This window comes from Hemiscyllium ocellatum, chromosome 1, assembly GCF_020745735.1.
Source record: "Hemiscyllium ocellatum isolate sHemOce1 chromosome 1, sHemOce1.pat.X.cur, whole genome shotgun sequence".
Classification (NCBI taxonomy): Eukaryota; Metazoa; Chordata; class Chondrichthyes; order Orectolobiformes; family Hemiscylliidae; genus Hemiscyllium; species Hemiscyllium ocellatum.
In genome coordinates this window covers 17,839,470-17,860,263 of record NC_083401.1, presented here as the reverse complement: position 1 = coordinate 17,860,263, position 20,794 = coordinate 17,839,470, and the positions used below count along the sequence as shown (strand labels likewise).

General features: G+C 44.6%; 1 protein-coding gene across 2 annotated transcripts in view; it reads left to right on the top strand.

The window, feature by feature from the left end:
* LOC132824791 (dedicator of cytokinesis protein 2-like) overlaps window positions 1-20,794 on the top strand; it is a 1,235,709-nt gene that overhangs the window by 1,172,653 nt on the left and 42,262 nt on the right. For both annotated transcript variants that reach the window (XM_060839646.1, XM_060839560.1), the window contains exon 41: window positions 19,904-20,045. In XM_060839646.1, the coding sequence (XP_060695629.1) occupies window positions 19,904-20,045 (142 nt within the window). The remainder of the gene's footprint in view (window positions 1-19,903; window positions 20,046-20,794) is intronic.

Here is a 20,794-nt window from a genome sequence, read left to right as displayed (position 1 = left end):
GGATGAATGCCATGCCTCTAGGAATTCCCTGGCTGTTCTCTGTCTGGCTTGTCCTATGATGGTAGTGTTTTCCCAGTCAAATTCATGTTCCTGGTTGTCTGAGTGTATGGCTACTAGGGATAGCTGGTCGTGTCGTTTTGTGGCTAGCTGATGTTCATGGATGCAGATTGTTAGCTGTCTTCCTGTTTGTCCTATATAGTGTTTTGTGCAGTCCTTGCATGGTATTTTGTAAACTACATTAGTTTGGCTCGTGCTGGCTATTGGGTCCTTTGTTCTAGTGAGTTGTTGTCTGAGTGTGGAAGTTGGCTTGTGTGCTGTTATGAGTCCTAAGGGTCGCAGTAGTCTGGCTGTCAGTTCTGAGACGCTCCTGACGTATGGTAGTGTGGCTAGTCCTTTTGGTTGTGGCATGTCCTCGTTCCGTGGTCTATCTCTTAGGCATCTGGTGATAAAGTTGCGTGGGTATCCGTTTTTGGCGAATACCTTGTATAGGTGTTCCTCTTCCTCTTTCGCCAAAAACGGATACCCACGCAACTTTATCACCAGATGCCTAAGAGATAGACCACGGAACGAGGACATGCCACAACCAAAAGGACTAGCCACACTACCACACGTCAGGAGCGTCTCAGAACTGACAGCCAGACTACTGCGACCCTTAAGACTCATAACAGCACACAAGCCAACTTCCACACTCAGACAACAACTCACTAGAACAAAGGACCCAATACCCAGCATGAGCCAAACTAACGTAGTTTACAAAATATCATGCAAGGACTGCACAAAACACTATATAGGACAAACAGGAAGACAGCTAACAATCCACATCCATGAACATCAGCTAGCCACAAAACGACACGACCAGCTATCCCTAGTAGCCATACACTCAGACAACCAGGAACATGAATTTGACTGGGAAAACACTACCATCATAGGACAAGCCAGACAGAGAACAGCCAGGGAATTCCTAGAGGCATGGCATTCATCCACAAACTCCATTAACAGACACATGGACCTGGACCCCATATACAAACCACTACAGCTGAAACTGACACCTGGAAGCGGCAAGAACATCCATCAACAGACACATTGACCTGGACCCCACATACAAACTACTACAGCTGAAACTGACACCCGGAAGCGGCAAGAACAAACCACTATAAATACTGGAAGAAACATCAAAGCAGCGCTTCACAGGAGGCTCCAATAGCACTGATGATGTTCCCTAGCCAGGGAACGAAATGTTTGCAGCAAAAACTTCCAGCTCGGCGAACAGAACCACAACAACATTTGGAAGCCCCTGTGCTGATCTACTGCAATGCACTGTTTCTCTGTAACCTGCTGATCTGACTGTACTGTTAATTCTTCTAACTTTATTTCTTATTTCTAACTTACACTATGAATCACTAAAAGATAATGCAACTTTATTTTTTTTTCCTTCCCTGTTTAGTATCTAAGATTTACGCTGAGGTATGGTGCTGTGAGGGTTGGCATTGTTAGCTTCTCACTGTCCTACTGTACTTCTGTCCTTGTGACAGAACATGTGACAATAAACCTAATTCTAATTATAACTTTTAAAAAATTGGGTATGGATATTGTGGTATTGAAGAATCCACCAAACATTTAGTACAGCTAACTATTATTATAAACATTACATACACGAGCACATAAGTGGTTGGCTCACATTAAATAGATTACAGTGGAGTAGTATTGAGTAGCGTGCTTCCAGGAATATGTCATGCTTCAAGTGAACTGATATAAGATGAAGTTTGCAAACTTTTTACCTTTTGGTCAAATATTATAATACAGTGATGGTGTCATAGACATAGCTCTTAAAGAAAAGCTGACATACTGAGCTACTAAAGATAAAACATTATTCCCAACCTGGGTTCAGATCCCACCACTGCTGATAGTGGAATTTAAATTCAATAGAAAATCTGAAAATAAGAGTCTAACGATGACCATAAATCCATTGTCGATTGGTCTGGTCTACATGTAACTCCAGACCCACAACAATGTGGGTGACTCTTAACTGCCCTCTGGGCAATTAGGGATGGGCAATAAATGCTGGCATAGTCAGCGATGCCCCTGTCCCGAGAGTGAATATAGAAAAAAAACAAGTATATATATTTGTACATAGACATAGAACTTTATAGCACAGCACAGGCTCTTCAGCGCACAATGTTGTGTCAAGCATTTATCTTAATCGAGGATCAGGCTAACTTACACATTAATTTACTGTCATCCATGTGCTTGTCCAGCATTTGCTTAAATGTCCCTAATGTCTCAGACTCTACTACCACTGCTGGCAGTGCATTCCACGCATTCATAATTCTCTCCATTAAGAATCTATCTCTGAAATCTCTCCTATACTTTCCTCCAATCACCTTAAAATTATGACCCCTTTTGACAGTCATTTATGCTCTGGGGAAATGTCTCTGGCTATCCACTCTATCTAAGCCATTCATTACTTTGTACACATCTCTCAAGTCACCTTTCTTCCTTCTCTTCAGTACGAAAAGCCCTAGCTCACTCAACCTCTCTTCATAAAACAAACCCTCCAATCCGGACAGCATGCTGGTAAATCTCCTCTGCACCCTCTTTAAAGCACCTACATCCTCCCTATAATGAGCCAACCAGAACTTGACACAATATTCCAAGTGTGGTCTAACCGGAGCTTTACAGAGCTGCAGCAAAACCTTGTGGTTCTTAAACTCAAACCCCCGTTAATGAAAGCCAAAACACCATATGCTTTCTTAATAACCCTATCAACTTGGGTGGCAAATTTGAGGGATCTACGTACGTGGACTCCAAGATCCCACTGTTCCTCCACACTGCCAAGAATCCTGTCTTTAACCCTGCACTCAGCACTCATATTCGACCTTCCAAAATGAATCACTTCATATTTATCCAGGTTGAACACCATCTGCCACTTATCAGCCCAACTCAAAGTCTTGTTGTAGCCTGCAATAGCCCTCGACACTATCTAGAGCACCACTGACCTTTGTATCATCGGCTAATTTATTAACATACCCTTTCACTTCATCCAAGTCATTTATAAAAACTACAAAGAGCAAGAACACATCTCTGCAGGACACCACTAGTCACTGACGTCCAAGCGGAATGCTTTCTATCCACTACCATTCACTGTCTTTTTTTGTCCAGCCAATTCTGTAACAAGACAGCCAAATTTCCCTGCATCCCATATCTTCTAACTTTCTGAATGACCCTACCCTGTGGAATCTTATCAAATGCCTTACTGAAATCCATATACACCACATCCACCTTTGTTCACTTGTCTCGTCACATCCTGAAAAAACGTAATAAAGTTTGTGAGGCATGACCTGCACCTCGCAAAGCCATGCTGACTATCTTTAATCCAACTATATTTTTCCAAATAGTCATAAATCCTATTTCTCAGAATCCTTTCCAGTCCCTTGCTTACCACAGATTTCCAGGGATTTCCCTATTTCCTTTCTTGAACAGAGGAACAACTTCGCTTCCCTCCAATCATCCAGTATTACTCCCTTGGAGAGTGAGGATGCAAAGATCAGCGCCAGAGGCACAGCAATTCCATTCCTCGCTTCCTAAAGTAACATTGGCTATATCTGGTCCGGCCCGGCAGACTTATCTATCTTGATGCTTCCCAGAGTTTCCAGCACATCCACTTTCTTAATATCAATCTGTTCAAGCCTACTACCCTGGTATATGGTGTTCTCACTTCCTGAAGAAGGGTTTATGCCCAAAACGTCGAATCTCCTGTTCCTTGGATGCTGCCTGACCTGCTGCGCTTTTCCAGCAACACATTTTCAGCTCTGATCTCCAGCATCTGCAGACCTCACTTTCTCCTCCCTGTTCTCACTATTGACAAGGTCGCTCTCTCCAGTGAATACTGAAGCAAAAATCCCATTTAGAGCCACCCCTACCTCTTCAGACTCCAGGCACAAGTTCCTTCCACTATCCCTGCTTGGCCCAACCCTCTCTCTGATCAATGTCTGAGTACTCACATATGTGTTGAACCCCTTTGGGTTTTCCCTAATTCTTCCTGCCAAAGGCTTTCCTGTGCCCCCTCCTAGCTCTTCTCAGTATATTTTTGAGTTCTTTCCTAGCTGCCCTGTAATCCTCTAAAGTTGTTCCAGATCCTTGCTTCCTCCACCTTAAATAAGCTTCCTTCTTCCTCTCTACGAGAGGCTCTTATTCTCTTGTCATCCAAGATTCCTTCATCTTATCATTCCTTGCCTGACTCAGTGGGACAAAGTTATCCAACACGCGCAACAAGTGCTCCTTAAACAGCCTCCATATTTCTGTTGTGCATTTCCCATAGAACAATTGTTCCCAATTTATACTCCCCTGCTCCTGTCTAACAACAATATAATTTCCTCTCCCCCAATTAAATACCTTCCCGTACTGTCTGTTCCTATCCCTCTCATGGCTATGGTAAAGGTGGGGCATGTGTGGTCACTGTTACCGAAATGCTCGCCCACTGAGAGATCTGACCCCTGGCCTGGCTTGTTTCCTAGCACAAAATCCAATATGGCCTCCCCCAGTCGGCCTATCTACATATTGAATCAGGAATCCTTCCTGGACACGCCTGACAAAATCAGCTCCATCCAGACCATCTGCACTAAGGAAGTTCCAATCAACATTGGGGAAGTCGAAGTCACCCATAACAACAACTCTGTTACATCTGCACCTTTCCAAGATCTGCTGTTCAATATGTTCTTCCATCTCTCTGCTGCTATTGTGGGGGGGGGGGGGGGGGGTCTATAGAAAACACCCAATAGTGTGACTGCTCCTGTCCTGTTTCTAACTTCCACCCATACTGATTCAGTAAATAAATCCTCCTCAACAACCACCTTTTCTGCACCTGTGATGCACTCTCTAATTAATAATACTACTGCCCCTTCTCTTTTCCACCCCTCCCTCTTCTTTTTAAAAGATCTAAACCCTGGAACATCGAGCCACCATTCCTGTCCTGTGAAATCCATGCCTCCGTTATGGCCACAACATCGTAGTTCCAAGTACTGATCCATGCTCTCAGTTCATCATTCTTATCCTTGACAATCCTTGCATTGAAGCAGACACACTTTAACCCATCCCTTTGCCCGATCAACTGTGTATTCGTCCGGCGGACTTTCTGCATTCTACTTCTGCCCATTCAAAAACTACCCTCTCCTCTGATCTGTAGCTCTTGTGTCCATCCCCAATACTCTTCCAAAGTGCTCTAGTAAATCCCCTGCCCAGGACATTGTCATAGAGTCAATGAGATGTACAGCACGCAAACAGACCCTTCAGTCCAGCCTGTCCATGCCGACCAGATATCCCAACCCAATCTAGTCCCACCTGCCAGCACTGGCCCATATCCCTCCAATCCCTTCCTATTCATATAAACATACCACCCTCTGAGTTAAAAAGTTGCCCCTTACGTCCCTTTTAATTCATTCCCCTCTCACCCTAAACATATGTCCTCTAGTTCTGGACTCCCCCACCCCAGGGAAAAGACCGTGTCTATTTATCCTATCCATGTCCCATGATTTTATAAACCTCTATAAGATCACCCCTCAACCTCCGACACTCCAGGGAAAACAGCCCCAGCCTATTCAACCTCTCCCTATAGCTCAAATCCTCCAACCCTGGCAACATCCTTGTAAATCTCTTCTGAACCCTTTCAAGTTTCACAACATCTTTCCTATAGGAAGGAGACCAGAATTGCACGCAATATTCCAACAGTGGCCTAACCAATGTCCTGTACAGCCGCAACATGACCTCCCAACACCTGTATCAATACTCTGACCAATAAAGAAAAGCATACCAAACGCCTTCTTCACTATCCTATCTACCTGCGACTCCACTTTCAACTATGAACCTGCGCTCCAAGGTCTCTTTGTTCAGCAACACTCCCTAGGACCTTACCATTGAGTGTATAAGTTCTGCTAAAATTTGCTTTCCCAAACTGCAGCACCTCACATTTATCTAAGTTAAATGCCATCTACCACTTCTCAGCCCATTGGCTCATCTGATCAAGATCCTGTTGTAATCTGAGGTAACCTTCTTTGTTGTCCACTAAACCTCCAATTTTGGTGTCATCAGCAAACTTACTAACTATACCTCTTATGCTTACATCTAAATCATTTATAAAAACGATGAAATGTAGTTGACCCAGAACCGATCCTTGTGGCACTCCACTGGTCATAGGCCTCCAGTTGAAAAACAATCCTCCACCACCATCATCTGTCTTCTACCTTTGAGCCAGTTCTGTATCCAAATGGTGAGATCTCCCTGTATTCCATGAGATCTAACCTTGCTCACCAATCTCCCATGGCGATCCTTGTCGAACACCTTACTGATGTCCATATAGGTCACATCTACTGCTCTGCCCCTCCAGTTCAAGTGGAACGCATCCTTCATGTACAAGTCCCACCTTCTCCAGAAGGTACCCCAATGATCTCTGTATCTGAAGCCCTCCCTCCTGCACTAGCCCTGTAGCCATGCGCTTAACTGCACTCGTTCCACATTCCTCACCTCACTGGCACATGGCCCTAGTAGTAATCCTGAGATTACTATTTTGTTCGTCCTGCTTTTTAGGTTCCAACCTAACTCCCTGAAATCACTTTTTAGATCTTCTTGTCTTTTCCTCACAATGTCATTGGTGGCAATGTGCATCACGACTTCTGACTACTCCCCCTCCCCCTTCAGACTGTTGTAAACCCAATCAAGTCTTTTCAGACCCTGGCACCTGGGAGGCAACTTGGGTTGACCATTTGAAAATTATGCAAAAAGTTAAAACAGAATTTATGTGTTTATGTGCCGCAGGTGGATAAGTTAGTGAAGAAGGTGTTTGGTATGCTTGCTTTTATTGGTATAGGAGTTGGGAGGTGATGTTGTGGCTGTACAGAAAATTGGTTAGGCCACTTTTGGAATATTGTGTGCAAATCTGATCTCTCTCCTATAGGAAGGATGTGGTGGAAATTGAAAAGGTTCAGAAAAGATTTACAAGGATGTCGCCAGGGTTGGAGGGGTTGAACTATAGGGAGAGGCTCAATAGGCTGGGGCTGTTTACCCTGGAGCATTGGAGGCTGAGGGGTGACCTTACACAAGTTCATAAAATCATGAGGGGCATGGATAGGATAAATAGGCAAGGTCTTTTCCCTAGAGTGGGTGAGTCCAAAATTAGAGGGCATGGGTTTAAGGTGAATGATTTAAATGGGAGCTAAGGGGTAACTTTTTCAAGCAGAGGATGGTGTGTGTAAGGCATGAGCTGCCAGAGAAAGTGGTAGAGGCTGGTACAATTAAACAATTTAAAAGGCACATGGATGGATACATAAATAGGAAGGATTTAGAGGGAAATGGCCAAATGCTGGCAAATGGGACTAGATTAGTTTAGTATGTATGGTCGGCATGGACAAGTTGGACTGAAGGATCTATTTCCATGCTATACATCTCTATAACATTTCAAACATGAACATAACCCTTTCCAACTTTAACAACTCATCCTTACCCGATGATTGTGTATGTGTCTGGAGAACTACACATTGTTGTCTGTTCAACAAATTGTTGAATGTACAATCATCATCTTTGGAGTTTTCTACTATTTTTCTACTGTTTTCTTTATCTTCCTCATTGGTGTATAAGGCTGTATAATGCTCTGGTCAGACCACGTTTAGAATATTGTGAGGGTTTTGGACCCCGTATCAAAGGAAGGATGTGCTGGTGTTGGAGGGGACCTAGAGAACTTTTAAAAGAATGATCTCGGGATAAACAGTTTGTCATATGAGGACTCTGGGTCTGTACTCAATGGAGGATCTCATTAAAACTTATGGAATACTGAGAGAAAGTGGATATGGCGAAGATGTTTCCACTATCAATGAGAAACTAGGACCTGAGGGCACGTGCACAGACTTAGAGCTGAGATGAGGAGGAATTCCTTCAGCCCATGGGAGGTGAATCTGTGGAACACATCGCTGCAGAAGACTGTGGAGGCCAAGTCATTCAGTGCATTTAAGAGAGAAATAGGTTCTTGATTAGTGAGAGGATCAAGGGTGACAGGGAGAAGGGAGGAAAATGGAGTTGAAAAATGTGGAATGGTGCCATGGAGGAACAAATTCAATAGGCTGAATGGCTTAATTCTGCTACCAGATCTAATGATCTTACAGTGTGTCATAGAATGATCTGAGCTGGCATCAGTTCCTCCTCAATGGCTGATATAATCTGGGGGTGGTTGCATAATCAAGAAATCTTTGCTGGTGTCCAAATACAGAGGAACCTCAATTATCTAAATACCACTTATCCGAAAATCGGATTATCCAAAGGAGATTGGGCGGCATGGTGGCACAGTGCTTAGCACTGCTGCCTCACAGCGCCTGTAGACCCGGGTTCAATTCCCGACTCAGGCGACTGACTGTGTGGAGTTTGCACGTTCTCCCCGTGTCTGCGTGGGTTTCCTCCGGGTGCTCCGGTTTCCTCCCACAGTCCAAAGATGTGCGGGTCAGGTGAATTGGCCAAGCTAAATTGCCCGTAGTGTTAGGTAAGGGGTAAATGTAGGGGTATGGGTGGGTTGCGCTTCGGCGGGTCGGTGTGGACTTGTTGGGCCGAAGGGCCTGTTTCCACACTGTAAGTCTAATCTAAATATCTCGAGGTCCCGATGGAGACATTACATCAAAGACGTGTTTCCAACAGTGATTGCGTCTTCTGTTTACAGTGATTAAACAGGCACCATCTCCAAATGGCTGACCTCCCGCCCTCTCTCTCTCCCCACACTCTCCCTGGAGTTCTACAGAGGGGTGTACCCTAAACCACCTCCCCCTTCCCCAGATAATCTGACCAACATTGTCCTGTACAGGGCAGAGATGGAACCTTTCCAAAAGTTGCAGTGAAAGGTCGTGTGTGTGTGGGGCTGTGTGTGTGTGTGTGGGGGGGGGGGGAGCTGTGTGTGTGTGTATTTGTGTGTGGCTGTGTGTGTGTGTTTGTGTGCGTGTGTGGCTGTGTGTGTATGTGTGCGCGCGCGCAGGGCGGAGGGGCAGTGCTGGATGGGGATGGAGCGGGCGGGGGCAGTGTTGGTTGGGGGTGGGGGCTCGCGTGCTGTGTGCTTCTGCAGTCTCCTGAATGGGGAGCAGACTTTAAAAACTCCGAGCCCCTGAGGAAAGGCATTTAATCAATTAACTGAATAATCAATTATCCGAACGAAATAGTGCCCGCCTATCTCGTTTGGATAATCGAGGTTCCCTTGTATTTGTATTTCCAACTTGCATTCTCTGCTGGTGTACAGTAGCAGCCTACGTTTGTGCCTGTGTGTACCTTCCAGATCTTTTCTAGACTTTTCTGGATACCCCAGGAAATACCGAATATGTTAAATCTGTAAAGTTGCTCCTTCTCAATGATAAACAAGAGGTTTAGAGCTCTTTTCTTGGGATCACTTGTCATCTGTGCTGTAAAATAACGCTGTATACATTCTATGTACAGTTGCAATTCAGTACGGGTGTCACTGGTTGTTGTCCAATCCACAAAGAACTTTCTATTATTTTTGATTTTGCTTTAAAAACTTGGGACTGAACCTTGAAGACCGTGTCAATTATTTTTAAAAATGTTATTTCCGTTTATGTCCGTGGGAAAACAAAACAGACTGTCTGCAGCTGTTTTGAGGGATTGATATTTAGAAATCAAACATCAGGACCTGGACTTTTACTGGACTTCTGCCTGTCTGCAGTGTCTTAGCTCACAAGTGGACAGTAGTTTTTGTATTTATTTTAGTTCAGACATTTATTTGCTATTCAATGTTCCAACTAAGGATTATTATGGCAAGCCTCACAAAAACCAAAGCTTGCCCCTATTAACTGGTTCCTCTGATGTCTTTGGCTGGTATGCAGTTGACCTTCAATTATTTAACTAAATATCTACCATCTACCAATATGTCCAACTGGTCTTCAATTGTTTTGCCAAATCCACCACCAACAAAAGCTTTTTAAAGATGGCAATTGCTGCTAATTGTGATCTGATTTTAACTTTAACTGAGTGCCTTTACCACATAGACTAATACATCATGGAAACAGACCCTTCAATCTTTCTCATCCACACTGACTAGAAATCCCAATCTGACCTGGTCCCATTTGGCAGCATTTGCCCTGTATCCCCCTAAACCCTTTCTATACCCATCTAGATGCCTTTTAAATGTTGTAATTGTGCCCGCTTCCATCACCATCTCTTCTGGCAGCTTATTCTATTACACACACCACCCTTCGCATGAAAGAGTTGTCCCTCAGGTCCCTTTAAAATCATCCCCCCCTCACCTTAAACCTCTGGACTCTGCTGGGAAGAAGACCTTGGCTATTCGCCCAAACTATGACCCTCATGATTGGTAGCATTGCAGTGATTCAAAGGCCTGGGATAATGCCAATGAGACTTGAGTTCAGTCTACACCTTTCCATCTCTTATGTACCAAAGAAAACAACCCTGGTCTATCCAAACTCTGCTCATGGTTAAAATTCTCCATTTGCGGGCATCCTTCTCATAATCCTCTTCTGTATCCTCTCTGGTGTGCTTATAGCCTTGGAGTAATAAGAACTGTGGGCTGTAATCTAATTTTATTCAGTTTCTAAGATCACATCCCTTTCCATATTCTCTGAACCACATTCAATGAAGGGAGGAGTCCTATACAGCTTTTTTGATCAGCTTATTTTCTTTCCTGCCTTCCTGGTCCCTTCAGGAACCTGGTTGAAAATGTGTTGCTGGTTAAAGCACAGCAGGTTAGGCAGCATCCTGCTGTGCTTTAACCAGCAACACATTTTCAGCTGTGATCTCCAGCATCTGCAGACCTCATTTTTTACCCTTCAGGAACCTGCTGACATGCCCTCCAATGTCCTTATGTTCCTTCACACTTCTCAGTTTATCTTCCTGATCTATGTGCATTCTCTTACATCATCATGTGGGTGGCACGGTGGCACAGTGGTTAGCACTGCTGCCTCACAGCGCCAGAGACCCGGGTTCAATTCCTACCTCAGGCGACTGTCTGTGTGGAGTTTGCACGTTCTCCGTGTCTGCATGGGTTTCCTCCGGGTGCTCCGGTTTCCTCCCACAGTCTAAAGATGTGCAGGTCAGATGAATTGGCCATGCTAAATTGCCCGCAGTGTTAGGTAAGGGGTAAATGTAGGGGTTTGGATGGGTTGATGAAGGGCTGATGCCCGAAACATCGACTGTCCTGCTCCTCAGATGCTGCCTGACCTGCTGTGCTTTTCCAGCACCACCCTTCTCAACTCAACAGCACCTTCACCAGAGTAACGAGGGATGGCCGGTGAAAGCCATAATCCCATTGTCAAAAAACTCAACCATTATAAATACAGGGTCAACAGTTGTGATGATCAGCCCTTCATCAGGGCTGAAGGGCCTGTTTCCACACTGTAAGTAATCTAATCATAAAATGCTGCAGATGCTGGAAATCTGAAATTAAAACACAAGATGCTAGAAAGACTCAACAGGTGAAACTCAAAAAGGTTCAGAAAAGATTTACAAGGATGTTGCCAGGGCTGGAGGGTTCGAGCTACAGGGAGAGGCTGAAAAAGCTGAGGCTGTTTTCTCTGCAGCGACTGAGGCCCGACTTGATAGAGGTTTGTAAAATCATGAGGGGCATGGATAGGGTAAGTAGACAAGGTCTTTTCCCTGGGGTAGGGGAGTCCAGAGTGAGAGGGCATAGGTTTAAGGTGAGAGTGGAAAGATATAAAAAGGACCTAAGTGGCAACTTTTTCATACTGAGGGTGGTGCTTGTATGGAATGAGCTGCCAGAGAAAGTGATGGAGGCTGGTACATTAGCAACATTTAAAAGGCATCTGGATGGGTATATGAATAGGAAGGGTTTAGAGGGATATGGGTAAAATTGACAAAAGGGACTGGATGAATTTAGAATATCTGGCTGGCATGGACAGGTTGGACCGAAGGGTCTGTTTCCGTGCTGTACATCTCTTTGACTCGAAGTCTGTTTGTGTCTTCAAAGATACTGCCAAACCTGCATCTGCAAATGCTGAATATTTCCAGCATTTTCTCTGTCTGTCTGTCTGTCTGTCTCTATCTCTCTCTCTCTCTCTCTTTCTCTGTCTCTCTCTCTCTCTTTCTCTCTTTCTCTGTCTCTCTCTCTCTGTCTGGATTGAATTCCATTTTCTAGTTGTTTGCCCTCCTGACCAGCCCATTGATATCTTTCTGCAGCCTATAACTGCACTATCAATCACAGGGCCAGCACTCCTATGATTTACAAACCTCTTAATCATGGCCCCTAGATTTCAGTCCAAATCATTAATAGATACAAACATCAGCAGAGAAGCTGGTACTGCAAATCTAGAAGAAACTTTTGGTCACAAAATAAATACTTTTTGCCTCCTGTTACTGAGGAGAAAGTGAGGTCTGCAGATCAGAGCTGAAAATGTGTTGCTGGAAAAGCGCAGCAGGTCAGGCAGCATCCAAGGAACAGGAGATTCGACGTTTCAGGCATAAGCCTGAAGAAGCCTTCTTCATTCCTGAAGAAGGGCTTATGCCCGAAACATCAAATCTCCTGTTCCTTGGATGCTGCCTGACCTGCTGCGCTTTTCCAGCAACACATTTTCATCCTCCTGTTACTGAGTCAGTTTTGTGTCCACCGAAATTGTCCAGTTTAACTTTGGATCCCTCAAGCTTTTAATTCACTGATCATTACACTATGTTTTTTGGGACTGTGTTGGAGACGTTGCTAAAATCTGTAAAAATCATATCAAATGTGCACCATCATTAATCCCCTCCTCAAAGTACCTCATCAAATTAACCAGAGCTGCTTGACAGATTGTCGGATGGCACGGTGATTCAATGGTTAGCACTCCTGCCTCACAGCACCAGGGACAGTTCCACCCTTGGGCGACTGTCTGTGTGTAGTTTGTTCATTCTCCCCCTGTCTGCGTGAGTTTCCTCCCACTGTCCAAATATGTGCAGGATAGGTGGATTGACCATGGCTAAATTGCCCCATAGCGCCCAGGAAAATGCAGGCCAGGTGGGTTGGCCTTGAGCTAAAGGGTGGGTCTGGGTGGGATGTTTTTCAGGGAGTTGGTGTGAACTCACTAGGTTGAATGGCCTGCTTTCACACTGTAGGGATTCTTTGATATTATCTGGCCTTCCAAGGGGTACGTGATTAACACCTGAAGTCAAAAATAGTGAGTTTAAACAGGGAAAGAGCAGAGGAGTGGAGTAACCAGATTCCTCTTTCAAAGAGCTAATGCAGCTGCAATGGGTGGGATGGTCTCTCTCTATTCTGACTGCTGTATCATTCTGATCTGAATGAGTTGGAGTTTACCAGCTGCCCTGGTGTTTGATGAACTAGGAATATGGGGAGACAAGATGAAAAAAACATAGTGGTAGATATTAGCCATGATCATATAGATTGATGCAGTAGGCTCGATGGTCTGAAAGGCCTATTTCTGCCCTTATTTCCAATGATCCCAATTCAGAGGACTGTCCCATATCCATGAAGCATGTCCCCTTTTAGTCATAGTTTTACAGGACACAAGAGGCCCTTCGATCCATTGTGTCTATGCCAGTCGTCAAGAACTGATTTTGTCTCACATTTTCCAGCATTTGATGCTACCTGCTATGGGTTTTCAAATGATCATCACAACTGTTGACCCTGTATTTATAATGGTTGAGTTTTTCAACAATGGGATTAGGGCTTTCACTGGCCATCCCTCGTTACTCTGGTGAAGGTGGTGTTGAGTTGAGAAGGCTGGCGCTGGAAAAGCACAGCAGGTCAGGCAGCATCTGAGGAGCAGGACAGTCGATGTTTCGGGCATCAGCCCTTCATCAGGAATGTTGAACATAGAACATAGAAGGATACAGCACAGTACAGGCCCTTCGGCCCTCGATGTTGCGCCGACCGAATCCTACCTAACCTGTACTAGCCCAATAACTTCCAAATGCCTATCCAATGCCCGCTTAAATGACCATAAAGAAGGAGAGTTCACCACTGATACGGGCAGGGCATTCCATGAACTCACAACCCGCTGTGTGAAGAATCTACCCCTAACATCTGTCCTATACCTACCACCCCTTAATTTAAAGCTATGTCCCCTAGTAACACCTGACTCCATTAGCGGTAAAAGGTTCTTAGTATCTACCCTATCTAAACCCCTAATCATCTTATACACTTCTATCAGATCTCCCCTAAACCTTCTCTTCTCCAATGAGAACAGCCCCAAGTGCCTCAGCCTTTCCTCATAAGATTTTCCTACCATTCCAGGCAACATCCTGGTAAACCTCCTCTGCACTTGTTCTAAAGCTTCCACATCCTTCCTATAGTATGGCGACCAAAACTGCACACAATACTCCAGATGAGGCCTCACCAGAGTCTTATACAACTGCAACATGACCTCAGGACTCCGGAACTCAATTCCTCTGCCAATAAAGCCCAGTACACCATATGCCTTCCTCACAGCACTATTTACCTGGGTGGCAACTTTCAGAGATCTGTGTACATGGACACCAAGATCCCTCTGCTCATCCACACTACCAAGTAGCCTACCATTAGCCCAGTAATCCATCATCTTGTTATTCCTACCAAAGTGAACGACTTCGCACTTAGCTACATTGAATTCCATCAATGTAGGGGGGGAAGGGGGCTGAGAGATAAATAGGAGGGTGGAGGTGGGGCTGGGGCTGGAGGGGAAGTAGCTGGGAAAGTGATAGGTTGATGCAGGTGGGAGGTGATGGTGATAGGTCAGTGGGGAAGGTGGAGTGGATGGGTGGGAAGGAAGATGGACATGTGGGACAGGTCAAGATGGCGGTGTCAAGTTGGAGGGTTGGATCTTGGATGAGGTGGCAGGAGGGAAGATGAAGAAACTGGTGGTCGACATTGATGCTATGTGTTTGGAGGGTCCTAAGGCGGAAGATGAGGCGTTCTTCCTTCTAGCGTGAGATCGGTTGGATTTATCAAGCACCTTCCCAACTACCTTCCCCCAGCCTCACCCTCCTATTTATCTTCAGCCTCTTTCCACCTAATCCCCCAACCCCCCCCCCCCCCCCACCCCCCGCCTCTCCCTACCACATTCCCGATGAAGGGCTTATGCCCAAAGCGCGATTCTCCTGCTCCTCGGATGCTGCCTGACCTGCTGGGGTTTTCCAGCACCACACTCCAGCGTCTGCAGTCCTCACTTTCTCCCAGTGGTGTTGAGTTGCCTTCTTGAATTGTGCAGTCCTTCTGTGTAGATTCACAGTGTGCGCACCTCCCTCTATCGGTGCTGTAGTGTGGAAAGCAACTGCTACAGTCAGAGCAGCAAAATACCTCACTGTCCCACCTTCGCCTCCACCCCCCCCCACCCAACAAACACACACACACACACACACATACAAACATCACACACACGTGCATACACACACACAAATACACGCACATCACACACATACACAAACATCACACACACATACACACACACTCATCACACACACACGTGCATATACGCAAACATCACGCACTCACACGCGCATACACAAATATCACACACACACACACACACATACACACACAAATACGCACATACATCACACGCACACAAACATGTGCATACACACACACAAATATCACATGCATACACACACACTCATTACACACACATCCGCATACACACAAATACACACACACGTCACACACACACACACACATGCATACACGCACACACACACACACTGAATACCCTGCCTACCCCCAAATTGTGGATACCTGATCACGTCCTACCACTCCACTCCTTTGATCAGGTAAACACCTCGTCCCCTTCACTGAAAATGACACCATCCCGACCTCCCACAGTCAGAGGCATCACTCCCTCAAACCGCTCCCCTCCACCCCCCCCACCGCGCCCCCACACCCCAGCAGTCTGCACAGAAAATGCCCCCTCCCTCCTTTTTGTGGTGCCCACGTGGAAAAGAAATCCTTTTCGGTTTTCCCTCAAGGGCTGACACAGGTCCCTAATCCATCAACGTCTGCCCTCAGTATCCCAAGGAGAGACGTGAGAAACGTTCAATTGGCAGACGGGCCGAGGGAATGAGAAAATGAGGAACAAATTGTGAAGAGGAAACAATAATGAAAAGAAGCAGAAACTGCAGTCACTGATCGAGCTGCATATCAATGAGCTTTGGAGATGGATTGAGTTTGCCGTCAAACAAACATCTCGGGTCCTTTTAGAAATAAGAAAAATGAAGAGGCATATTTAAATTCAAATGAAACATCAGGTTGTTAATGGATTTTTCAAGAACTATCTTTGTGTAATGATATTTTTCTGATAGTATCAGTCTCCTGAATGTACAAAAGCCCAGACATTAATCCCTAGAGTTGAACCAAGAGTTTGAAAAAAAAGCAGAAGCTGATCTGTGATTTTTTTTTTCTCTCTCTCTCGTAATAAGCTGTTGGGCAAATGAAAGGTTGATACATGAGTGTTCGTAATGCTTCAGTGATAAAGGAATCAAACGAAATTTAATGACAGGCAAGCTGAGGGGATTTACCAGCAAGTTCATAAAATGCAGAGAAAGGCAAAGAAAGTAAACTGACCTCAACCCAAAGAAACTTGTTCCCCCAACACCCGATTGCTCCTGTTAAGGCATGCAGTATTTGGGGAATGCACCTCTGTCAGAGGTGCTGCCTTTAGACAGCGGCATTTAGCAAAGGCCCCAACAGCTTGCTTGTTGCACGTAAACACTCCCTTGACATTGTTTAGACAACATTCATAATATTCCTGTACAATATTTATCCCTCAATGAATATCACAAAGACAGATTATCTGGTTGTTGCAGCATTGCAATTTGTGTGAACACTGGCTGCTGAATTTCCTGCTTTGCTACAGGTGACGAGACCGCCATTGGTTGGAGGTGGTTTGTGATGTGTGTTGGTCTCTGCAAAGTGCTATATAAACGCAAATCTTTTCTTTTCCCGAATACATTGTGGTGCCAGTTGGAATGATGGTAAAGCAGAAGTAGTTTGCACTTCTGTGTGAGTCTGGAGCAATTAAAGTGGCATAACTATAGAGACTGGGAGCAAGTGTCGCCTACTGGGCCAGATGACTCTGCTGCTCCACCCAGCATGATCACATCTCATCTCAATGCCATATTCCCCTTTCTTTCCTTACCCATGATGCTCTTAATGTCAAAACATTTATCACATTCCTTGTAAAATATGCATAAGTATGTTATGCAAAAATACTAAGAAAAGTGCTGAATATTTTCTTGACATGGTACAGTTTCGGTCATCGCACTACAGGAAGGATATGGAGGCTTTGGAGATAGTGCAGAAGAGATTTACCAGGATGTTTCCTGATTGAAGTATATTAGCTATAGAGAGAGATTGGACAAACTTGAATCATTTTCACGACAGATTTGGAAGGTGAGGAGGGCGACCTGATAGAAGTGTATAATATTATGGACAGGGTGGATAGTTGGATGGTCTTCTCAGGGCAGAAATGTCAAAAAATATGGGGTATGGGTTTAAGGTGAGAGTGAAAATTTAAAGGAGATGTGTAAGGAAATATTTTTTTCCTACGGGGGTGGTAGGTGCCTGGAACTTGCTACCAGAGAAGGTGGTAGGAGCAGATACAAGAGCAATGTTTAAGAGCATTTAGACAGATATCTGAATAGAGGGATGTGAATTGAGTGCAGGCAGATGGAATTAGTTTTGAATGGTAACATGATTGGTGCAGACATGATGGGCCAAAGGGCCTGTTCCTGTCCTGTACTATTCTATGTATGTATGTATGTTATGAACACTGTGGAAGGAATGTGTGCAATGTAAAAACAAGTTCCTGAGACTCATTGTGTGTCTTGTTTACACTGGTGATCTGTTCAAGCACTAGGTGAAGGTGTTTGTAAATGACAAAGAACTTGAGGTGGGAGGAGTGTTGGTGCGGAGATTGGGAATGTGCGTGTCTGTGTGACTGTGTACGTGTGTATGTATGTGTGTGGGCACACGTGTGTATGTGTGTCTGTGAGTGTGTGTGTGTCTGAGAGTGTGTGTCTGAGTGTGTGTGAGAGTGTGTCTGTGTATGTGTGCACGTGTCCATCTCTGCAACTTAAAAGAAGACTGAAGAAAGCCAACTTTTTTCTGCCAACTACTGTAAGCTGTTTCCTTTGACTAGTGACAAAGAGGTTGTGTCGCTAGTGCACCAATCAAACTACGCATCCAGGGAAGTAACAAAGTACCAGAGATTGGGGTGATTGGGGAACAGAAAGTCCTGGTGAAAGGAAAATCTACACAGACCCTGTAAACTGGTGCTATTAAACTGTGATTATCAATTTTTCACTCCACCCATTGTGTGTCTGAGTTGGTCCATATGTGGAGATTTTATAACAGGGGGTTTAAGTTTTAACAAATAGAGCCACATGTTAATGGATCAAAGCTGTTCACTCGTGATAAGAATTATAGAATCATAGAATGTCTACAAAATGGAAACAGGCAATTCAGCCCATTGAGTCCCCACCGCTGCTCCAAAGAGCATCCTACCCAGACCCATGCCCCAGCCTATCCCGTACCCTCCGAATTTACTTGTTTGCAATAGATAGTAGCTCTCCCTGATCAGTGTCTTCTGCTAATTTGATACCAACGGACATGTAAATCATTAATTATTATGTCAATCCCAGGAGAATTGAGCCTGAGAATCAATGTGTTTTCCCAAGTCAATTGAATTGAATTTATTGTCACGTGTACTGAGGCACAGTGAAAAGCTTTGTCTTGTGAGCAATACAGGCAGATCACAGAGTTAAGTAGCATAAATAGTAAATAATAGGTAAACAGCGGGAAAAACAAAAACACAGGTACAGGTGAATGTTAAGAGTTTGTGAGTCCATTCAGTATTCTAACAACAGTAGGGTAGAAACTGTTGTGTGTGTGTGTGTGTGTGTGTGTGTGTGTGTGTGTGTTCAGGCTTCTGTACCTTCTCCCTGATGGTAGAGGTTGTAGAAAAACATTGCCAAAGTGGGATGGATCTTTGAGAATGCTGGCGGCCTTTCCTTGACAGTGGGCCTGGTAGATCGATTCTCTAAATGGGAGGCTAGCCTTTGTGATTGTCTGGGCCGAGTTCACCACTCTCTGTGATTTTGAACGGTACAGTTGCCATACCAGGTAGTGATACATCCAGACAGAATGCTCTCGATAGCGCACCTATGCAAATTGGGAAGGGCATTCATCGTCTTAACATTAGGACATCTGCTCAATAAGACACGTATTGCAGTCAGTTTTTCACCATTTTTTTGTTGTATATTCCTGGAGGGTAGGTCAGTTTTGTCTACAGGAAGTGGCTTTCTAAGGAGAAGAAGGTGCAACAGTCAGCCAATCCCGACCTTTCACTGGCTTCACCAAGGCCTTGCCAGTCAGTTACTAAAGTTAAATCATTCAATAATGTTCATCAACAGTTCTTAAAAGAAAACTCTCTCATTTTAAGAACATGATGGGAATACATGGAGCTTGCTGCTATGTGGAAACATTGAGGCAGATAGCATTAATGCACTGAACAAGTGGCTTGATGTATGGGTGAGGTAGATGGTAATAACAAATGTGTGGATGCAGTGTTGGAAGAGGTAATTATAGAGAAGTGGTTTGAGTAAGACCTCACATGAGTATTCGAGCTGACTAACTAGTTCCTGTGCACCAGCCTTTGCATTTGGGTCTAAAACTACTTGTTCATGTGGAGGGTAAGAATCAATGCAGACAATATTTCTGATCCCAGGGATTAATTTTGTGTTTCTTTTTTGGTTCTCAGATCTTCAAATCTCCCCATGGGTCTTGTTAACTGAATGTCAGGAGGGTGTCAGAGGGGCAATATAGAATATACATTCCTCCAAAATGCTCTGGGACGTTTTGCCTCATTAATGGTGCTGTATAGATGCACATTATTATTTTTGCCTTAATCTTCTGCTGTCCTTGCCCTTTCAGAACAAGGTCTTCATTCACCGGGGAAAGGAATACGAACGGAGGGAGGATTTCGAACATATGCTGCTAACGCAGTTTCCAAACGCAGAGTTGATGAAAACAACATCGCCCCCTGGGGATGAGATCAAGAACTCTCCTGGACAATGTATCCTTTTAGCTGAGACACTCAGAGGGGTCAAAGTGCATAGAGAGCAGGGAACGTGGACAGGATACGATTAATGGTCTGGGGTAAAATGAGAACGAAGCGTGGGAAATGTTCAAAGCAATTGTTCAAAATTTTATAACAGGGCACACAGAAAACAGAACTCAAGGTGGTAAGACAAAGCTTGATTTTGTTAAAGGGGATCTCGCGTTTAACCAATTTGTTGGAGTTCATTAAGAATTAACATGCTGTGAATAAGGAGAGTTTAGATTAGAGTGGTGCTGAAAAAGCACAGCAGGTCGGGCAGCATCGGAGGAGCAAGAAAATCAACGTTTCCGGCAAAAGCCCTTCGTCTATTCCTGATGAAGGGCTTTTGCCCGAAACTATGATTTTCCTGCTCTTAGGATGCTGCCTGACCTGCTGTGCTTTTCCAGCACCACTCTAATCTAAACTCTGGTTTCCATCATCTGGAGTCCTCGCCTTTGCCTTGTGAATAAGGAGAAGCAATGGGTGTACTGTCCTTAGGTTTCCAAACGGTATTTAATCAGATGTCACAATAAAACTTAATGTGGAAAATAAAGCCTCTTGGTGTAATGGGCATGATTGGAAGATTAGTGAGCTGACAGGCAAAGAGACCTAAATGGGTCTCTTTGTTTTTGATTGGATAGATGTAACGAATAGTGTGCAAAAGGGTCTGTGCTGGGACCGCTCAACATTTTACAATTCATATAAATGACTTTGATGAAAGGACC